Source organism: Malurus melanocephalus, unplaced genomic scaffold (genome assembly GCF_030028575.1).
Source record: "Malurus melanocephalus ecotype Western Australia unplaced genomic scaffold, MMel_1.1 scaffold_423, whole genome shotgun sequence".
Lineage (NCBI taxonomy): Eukaryota > Metazoa > Chordata > Aves > Passeriformes > Maluridae > Malurus > Malurus melanocephalus.
This window is the reverse complement of record NW_026623655.1, coordinates 243,371-252,411: the sequence shown is the minus strand read 5'-3', so window position 1 is coordinate 252,411 and position 9,041 is coordinate 243,371. Positions and strand designations below refer to the sequence as shown.

The following is a 9,041-nucleotide window of genomic DNA, read 5'->3' as shown; positions in this document are numbered from 1 at the left end:
GTGAACAGCCCTCCGCCTCTTCCTCCCTCACCCCGCCGCGTAACCCGGCCTGGGCCGCTGACGCTTCTCTACCCGCTTCTGGCAGAAAGTGTTGGCGGGTGAAATTTTTGTTCTTGCTGCCTTTACAAGTCCCGCTCTTCAGGCGGCAGCCTCCARTTGTGCCCGAGTGCCGATTTGGACATGTGCAGAAGTACACTTTCTGCTTAGCTCTAAGAAAAAAAATCTCCAGTTGCATAGAATGATATGGCTGTAAGCAAAATGTGTGTCCCTCGTGTTAAAAACACATCTTGGGCTTGTAGCAGCGTTGGTCAGTGTGAATGGGATGGTGGGACATACCTGTGGTGGTTTAGCCCCAGGCATGTGCTCCTCACTCCCTCACCGGTGGGATTGGGGAAAGGTAAAAAGGCCAGAAAACTCTTGGGTTAAGATAAAGACAGAAATAGAAAAGTCAAAGCGAACAAGCAAAGCAAAACAGGACATTAATTCACTGCTTCCCAAGGGCAGGCATGTGTTGAGCCATCTCCAGGAGAGCCATCACMGGTTATGGTTACTTGGGAAGACAAATGCCATCTTGCCATCATTTCAAATATGCCCCTTCCTCCTCTCCCCAATATCAAATATCCTCTTCCTCCTCAGTCCTATACTGAGCATAATGTCATTTGTCCTGGAATATCCCTTCAGCCCATTTGGGTCACCTACCCCAGCTATGTCTGCTCCCTGCTGTATTCAGCAGAAATCCAAACCACAGCCCCACACTGTGAACAAAATTAACTCCACCCCAGCCAAARCCAGCACAGCATACCATGGTGGTACATAAGTTTTCTGGAGAGGTGTTGTGATTTATTGCAACACCTCACATCTGCATGTCTGTTCGGAGCTGGAGTGCTACACACTTTCAGATTTAACGTATGGGGAATTGCTGCCCAGCTGAGGCTTAAATTATCAGGAGAATTACTTCCTCAGCATGTTCTTATGGCGGCAAAGTATCTGTAGCCTCTGGCAAGGTAAATTCAAGAGAACCATGTATTAAAATCTGGTAGTGAAAGTAATCTGCTTATTGCTTGAACATGATTGATTGGTAGATAATATTGAAAGTTCTGAAAACATTTTGCAGACATGACCTATCTATAGAGCTGCCTGTCTTGGGTGTGTGTTACTTTACTTGTAACATTTCCACTCTTATTTAAACAAATACACTGTTTCAAATACTTGTTTGAAAGTAATTGCCAACAACTATTGTTCTTCTAGGTTGATCAACTCCAAAATGTTATCTCAATGTCTGTGCCAAGCTTGCAAATGTTTATTTCTGTGCAACTTGAAACGGAATTCAGTAAACATGGCTAGTTTRGCCAGAAGGATCCATTCTTCATCAAAAAAGCTTTCTGACTCCGAGTCAAAGGAACAAACTGGCCAGAAATGTGAAACTGAAGAGTTACGTCCCAGTACAGGAAACAGTGATTTTGGAAGATTGCACATACCAGTGATGCTGGAGGAGGTTGTTAATTTTTTATCTCCCCAGCCAGGTCAGGTGAGTTAAATGGTTAATTAACATTTGTCCACAGAAAAATTCGGGCAGTGTAGGAATAACTTTTGTTTAGAGGAATAAAGGGATGCTCTTTAAGGATCAGTTGCAGCTTTTAAAGGTTCTGAATTGTTCTGAAGTTCAAACTAATAAAATTCTGGTGTCTCTGTGCCTGAATCCCCAGGTAGGTAGTATTTGTTAACTGTTATATTTGAATATTCTGTTGTTTTTGTGCTTGTCTTTCTGAATTGCACTTGTGCATTTGTAAGGTTCTGTTAATTACAGTAGTGGGGATTTCTCATGTATGGTTATATCATCAGTTTGTGAGGAGCTTTAATCCTCTTGTATAAGAGGTACCAGTATGTAGATTTTTTAAAATTGTCATCATCACCATCCTTGTTCTGACATGGTTATTTCCATGGTTCGAAGTCTTTACTTAGGATATAATTGAACATATAAACTGTGATACGTTATGTAAAATATTTTTTCCAGCTATGTAAGTTTCTTCTTAGATAAGACGAGCCTGATGAAACTCTTTGTTGATGCAGAAAAACCTTACTTGGGAACAGAACTTGTRAAAGCAACTATTTGAGGTTATAAACTGTGGGGAGTAACTGTTACTGCCCCTGAAGATTTTTTTTGTAATTTAAATATTTATGAATGTAAAACAGCTTATTATTGGKGTGAGATCTTTTCAGGTCTGTGTATACATGGTTTTGCAGATTCCCAAGCTAGTAGTGARCCATTAATGATTGCTGTAAGAGAGMCCAAGTGTTTGTCTCAAACAGAAGCATTTACAATACTGCTAACCTGTTCAGCATGACTGAAACTGGAAACTGTTCAGTWCTTCCATTTTTCTTTTTCTGTATGGATTTGCAGCACTTTCTGAAGCCTAAAAATAAGTAGTGTGCAAATGGTTGCAATGTGTCAACTGAGTTTTGCTGTTGTACATGAAATTTTGAACACAGGTTGAGACTGTTTCTCACTAACCTGAGTGGTGATAATCAGTTTGTATTAGCATAGATATCAACTGGGAGTGTTGTATAAATTTACATTTTTAAGATTATAGTCATGACAGGGAAGTCTATAAACACTTTATTTTGTGGGCAGGAAAGGTAGTGCTCTRATCTTGAATTTAGTTTTTCTKCTTTATTTTCTCCTACGCACATAAAAGATTTCTTTTACTGAGCTTTAATATAGTTATATTTTTTGTTATAAAATAGCTGATTTGGGCCTCTATTCTTGTGGGCTAAGACAAGGAGTTGCCAATATAAAGAAAATCTAATTAGAAAGATGATGTTCTCCCTATAGTTGTGGTCGCTGAACGGGATTTTCATTTTACTTATAGGGCTTCTTACGAAAATAARTGTTACTTAAGAGTGAGTCACAGCTGAGATAAAGATGTTAGTGCCCTCCTACTGAATATTCTTGTTGACTGTGTCCTTTGGGGAATCTGTTTGTCAGGATTTTGAGCAATAATACYTCCAGTTATCTTTGAATCTTCTTTTATTGCCTTGTTTCGCAAAGTCCCTGTAGTAGTCCTGTCTTTGAAGCACAGACTACAAATTAGATTTTACYGATCTACCTCACTTCTCAATGAAAAGCCTGTTGCAGTAAGTCCACACACAAGTAATTTCCTCTTTAAGTTTACTGTATTGATTAAACTACATTTTAATCTTTTCAGTCCACGAATGTTGTTTGCAAATACTTGACCAATGTTTTTGCAGTTGTTTGGACAATTRAGGTTTCTCTGTTCTCTTAAAGAACCGAACATATTTTGAATCAWTATGTTTGGACATTCAGAAGCACATTTCCCCTGTTTTCAGCCTACTTTTGCTATTTTTTTCCTTTGCAATACTCACTTRCTTTTTAACTAGAGATGTGGATCTCTTCCACATCTTGTCGCTATAATGTAACGTAAAAGAATTTCATTAGCAGTGAGTTCTAGTATGAATGCCAGAGGATGAAATTTTAACTGTTCTTATGAGGATCTTAAAGGTTTTTGAGTTGCCAAGYTTCAGGAAATGATAATGCTCCAGCAGCAACAAATACTTCTATACACAATGTTTAAACTCCCACTAGAAGCAAATATTGTGCCCTACTCAGATTRTATGGGGAAGGCTGCAATCTGATGACATCTGTGGTTTTCTATGATTTGGTTTGTGGTTGAGTATGATCTAGAATAGACTAAAATGGAGATACTGTAAGTTCTGCTAGTATTGTTTGGTTTATGATAGTTCTAGAAGCTTTTATTTTTAAGTATCGGTARGTTAAATGGTAGGTGGTCAAACTTGAGGAAGGAAAAAGGAAGAGAAARAATGAGATCTTTTAGTTTTCTCCACTGTTTAAGTGGTTCATCAGAAACAGTTAATAGCGGATGATTTTTTTAATCTCATTATGTTAATTTGTGTCAAAACCAGGCAGTAATRTTCCACAAAGAGATCTTGTCTGACATTTTGAGTTAGCCAGAACTAAAYGGAGATTTCCGTTTTGATTCTCCATAAAGTAATTCAGATTATTTTTGTTACTTGGCATTCATTGAAGGAGGTACCCTCTTTGTCTTGGGAATAATGTGTGATACCTACTTTCTAGAAGGAGGCAGGTATTTCCTGGAAACATCCAGCTTTGCCATGGGCTTTCCTTTTGGTCTTTCAGATATCTATTGCTTTGGGGTAGTTTTTTTCACACATCCAAACATCAAATGGTTTATGGCCTTCTAAAGTAGCAAGAAGAAAATGTGAGACATTGCTGACAGACATTGTTCTGTTGTGACTGAAGTGCTGTTTGAGCTCTGCAGTTCAAGTTTGGAGACAGCAGCTTTTCACTTCCTGGAGGTTCTGTTTGCTGCTGTTGGCTGTTGGTCTGGAGTGTGGTGATTTCCTTCCTTTTCTAGAGCTTGTTAGTCAGGTAATAGATGGCACTTGAAGGAAGCTGAGGTAGACTGCTGGTGTGTGAAAGCAGAGTCAGTTCTGAAATTGTCTTGGTTTCTGTGTACTCTTGTCCATCCATCAGTATTCTGCCTTATACTAAGTACTTTAAGACAAAAATAACCTTTTTTTGTACAGCACCCTGCAGAGGGGACTTCTGTTTGTGATAAAGCTTTCCAAGTACTGTGGTATATAAATAGTTACATGTCTGTGCTGGTGACCAGGGTTCTTATAGTACCTCCAAAGCCATCTGCAAATCATTTATAACTGGAATGACCCGTTTATGCCAGAGGTTCTCAAAACTGAAGTTTTCTGCAGGATGTCCAAAATAAACAGGAATTGAAAAGGGAGCTGGAAAAATTCTGGAGTTCTCAAGTTGTAATTTTCTTTTTTTGTAAAATGCAGCCAAAATATCAAGTTTGTAAGGGAATATTTATTGCACCRTGAGATAAATGCTGAAATACTTTGGAAAAGCAGAATACACACATGGACTAAGTAAAAATTTTTGTTKTTTAACTTGTTTTCCACTGGACTTGTAAAATGAATATGGTGAATTGCTTTATCAATAATAAAGCAATTGATTTGTGTAGTATTCTTTATTGTAGAAATAACTATATATATTTTTTGTGGGAAGCATGCTGAAAATGTCTTTCCATATGCAAATGTTATGACTGATTTTTCTGTCAGCAGCGCAGTGATCTATGTAGTGMTTGTTGTAAAAAAGGAAGTTACAGAAACTTGCAAGAGTCATTAAATTAATATGGAGTAATTCTGGAAGTACTCTGGGAAACAGAACACACTTTTTTCCCATGATCCTTGAGTGTTACTGGGATATAYTGAGAGTTATTTCAGTTGATCATGTAGTTCCTGTGTGTTCTTTCAGTCATTCTTATCTTGCCTGATGTCCTGGCTGCACATTTTGTCAATTTACAGCAGAGGCTAGCCAGGCTTCAGATTGCAGTTGTATATGGAAGTATGTAATAAAATGTGCATAGAGTGCATATATATGCAAAGTATRTTCATTTTTGGAGGTATCTCATAGGAAACTAGTTAAATGGATTCTCATCAGATAGCAATGTTTAAAATACTTGGCTAAAATCATACTTTAAGAGGGATGTTTTTGGTGAAGTTAGGGTGCATGAAAATGGGAAATGCTTTCAAAACGGTTTTGACTAAGGCATGCAAAAGATTAGTACCTCAAATTTTATTATTATTTTAAATAATGTCTGTTTTTATGATGTTAGGACATACATTCAGATTTGGAAAAGCAGACCCCATTTGCTTAGGTTTCTTGACTTCTAACCAATTGCTCTCTGTGGTGATGTGCAGTTGAAATAAAAAGTAATAAGGTAGAAGGAAAATTACTTAACAGTGTAATGCCAATAAATGCCATATATGTTCTACAGTGTCTGCATCTGCGTGACTTCCATCACAAGATGGGAGAGGAAAGAAGGGGACTGGGAAGAAAACAGGACAGGAGGTGGTGTTCATGAGCAGCTTGCCAGCTGAGGAGGCAGAGAAAGTCAGTCAAACTCTTCAACTGTCTTTTTGTTTTGCTGTCTTCTGTAGTGGGCCCTCCAAARATACAGGGATCTTAAATTCCTTACTGACAGCTGACTTAAAACACATGTGATTTATTTGAGAGTACTGCATAACTCTTCTCTATTTTGGAGCTGGTACTGCTGAGTGATTAGACTGCSRTAGCAGGAAATGAAAGATATCCGTRTATTGGGATCTGAATGATGGCAGGATATGAATGAGGCATGGTGAAGAAGTCCTTTCAAATTTTACTTTTTTTATCCTTCATGAATTTGGTCTTTAGAGAAAAAAAAAATAAGTGGAATACTCGGAAGAGAGGAAGGATAAGTTGATGGCTACAGCTGCACAGGGAAGAATCTTCAGGTAGTAGCTCTTGCACATCCGCCTGACCACCTCATCTTCCCACCTGCATCATGGCTCTCTGAAGGCATATCTAAATGCTCTCAGCAGCTCTCACCAGCTTTGTTCTGCATCTCTATTGCAGTAGAGGAAGGGAAGCCTGCAGCTGCTCTATCCAAAGAGACCAGCAAGGGACCAGGGTCTGCCTACTGAGAACGACTCCGCAGATGTGCAGATTTCGTTTTATGGTGATACTGGCTTAGCTTGCTGTTACCGTTCTATCACATAACAAATGATAGCGCTTCAGGAGACTATTTAAGATGTTGTGTTATAATAAAGCAAGATTCAGTGCTTTCGGGTGACTCAGCTTGTAATGACGCTGTATATGCTCTCCTTTTCTGTTGTGACAGCATTAGTCTTTGCACCTCTTGGGGAAAACTAATAAAATTCGCCAGAAAGTAATCTAAGCCCTTTAAATTTTAACTTGAGTGAGSCTGTGTTCTCAGAAAGGGTGATAATTAATATATGTAGCTACTCATTTCCTCCTCATCTAGTACTGTGTGTCTTTAGTCAGCCTTTTGGCTGAGCTTTCTTATTAAATATTTGAATTTGAGTTTGCAAACAGGAATGCAGACTTTTTCTATCACACAAAATATTACTTGCAATTGAAGATCACAACTGGAGTATGGGAAATATCTACAGGTTTCTTTTGTTTTCTTATTTTGTGTTTTATACTATTGTGAGTAATTCGCACAGAACTCTTCTGGATAAAGAGATAATTAAAAGGTTAAGCTACTAAATTTGACATTTAAACGGGTAGCTGAAGTCATGCAAATGTATGCTCTGATTTTTTTTTTTATATACTTTTCCCCAGACTTTTTGAGTGTGTTGTCTTCATTCCAGTGATGTTTGCTGACACTTAGCATCTTGGGGGAATACTTTTCTAAATATTGTGTTTTAAACACGGAAATAAATGAGTATTGGTTGAGGCTCATTCTGTATCAAAAATTACGTTATTTAATGTGAAATTACTGTAGGCACCTGGCAGCCAAAGCTTATCAAAACACGTCCATGGCTTTTTTTGGGTTGGCTAACCATAAGTAATAAAGAATTGGACTTTTACTTGAGCCTTTGTAAAATTTTCATTGAATCTTAAATATCTCCTCAGTTATAACTGAGGGAAGAAGTTTTTTTCTGAGATGGCTGAGGAAATAGACTTTGTCTTGTTAAGTTTGATGATTAGCTGAAGTCATTCAGACATTGAAATTTTAATTTCCTATGGAAATGTTAATAATGGTTGCTTGAGTCATAATGTCATTAAATCTAATTCCAGACGACATTACTCTTAGGAAAATGAGTAAAGTAAATAATGCATASTGGAACAAGGTCTGCCACTGCTGTCTAAAAGCAGGTGACAAAGGCAGGTGGTGSTGGTTTTGTTTTTTTTGGTTTGKTTTTTGTTTGCTTCTCTTACCTCAAGAGGGAAGGGGCTCATCTGTGCTCTCTTACATCAAAAAAAAACTTGCTCCCAGTAATCTTTGTGGGTGTTCCACTCGTCTACATGAAATGCAGTGTTTGGCTGCAGGTTTCACACTGGGCAAGGAATGCCACTTGGCACAGATGAGAGGGTCCAGGACGTGGCTCCCTTTGCTTCTGGCTGTGTGAAGATCACAGTGGTTTGCCAGAGACTGGGCTTTTTCCAGGCTTCTGTGCAGGACCTACAGTTGAGGACTGAGAAAGATGTCATGTACTTTTAAGATAAATAGTAGATCTCTTCAGGTGAAATATTTCAGTGTGTTCTGTGAAATCAAGACCACAGATGAAGGTATGAGTCTTTAGAATAAGTGAAGAGGGCAAAACAATAGCAAAGAAGAGGTAAAATGCCTTTTTATGTTTTAATGCAATTCCTGTTCATTAGTGTTCATATGTGGTTTATTTAGCTGTAATCAGAAAATTGAACCCTTGTGAAGAAAATATATTTGGAACTATTTTGAGGCAGTAAGGGATTGTGACTGATGTGTGATTCAAAATATGTTCATARCAAWTTTTTTTCTCCTCTGTAAAATGTTMAAGAGATGGTTGATGGTGCAAGCTAGTGAARTTCTTAAATATGCAAAYTTAGTGATTTTACAGATATTTCAGSTGTGTACTAATACAATTTAGTAGCATCCTCTATTAGTGTATCAATGTGAGAAATGGGAAATAATGGTTGCATTACGTTGAGTAGACCAATACTGGAAAATCATTTTATATTTGACTTAATACGTGATCTGAGAAGGTTGTTTTCCTTCAAAATGCCAACTGTTTATATCTTTTTTTTGTGATGTAGACTGTTAGACTTGGTGTGTAAACAACTTTTTTATCATTTCATTTTCTGTCAAAAGTACTTTTGGAAAAAATTAGTCCAGTTATGTTTTACCTATCAGTCCTTATTTTTTTTAAATTACAAGTGATAACTTTTTATGTAGATGAAAGACATGTACTGTATAGAACTGATCAGAGATATTTTTGCATGCAACCAAAATTCTTCTTTGCTGTGTACTTCATTCATTTTTTTTGTTTTCTTTTTAGTAGGTGCCAGAAAAACCCCAGGATTTATGGTGTAATATATTACCATCAGCAAAAATTGTACWTGGGTAATTGTTCAGCAGGATTGAATACTGACCTCTGCTGGCATTGAGTTTATAAGCAAACTGTTAACAATTGGAAGGTAT

At 37.5% G+C, this 9,041-nt stretch overlaps 1 protein-coding gene across 1 annotated transcript in view; it reads left to right on the top strand.

The window, feature by feature from the left end:
- The first annotated feature begins 1,158 nt into the window (after positions 1-1,158).
- Positions 1,159-9,041, top strand: part of METTL15 (methyltransferase 15, mitochondrial 12S rRNA N4-cytidine) — a 53,107-nt gene continuing 45,224 nt past the window's right edge. The window contains exon 1 of the mRNA XM_057379776.1: positions 1,159-1,528. Within this exon, the coding sequence (XP_057235759.1) occupies positions 1,265-1,528 (264 nt within the window). The 5' untranslated portion in view covers positions 1,159-1,264. The remainder of the gene's footprint in view (positions 1,529-9,041) is intronic.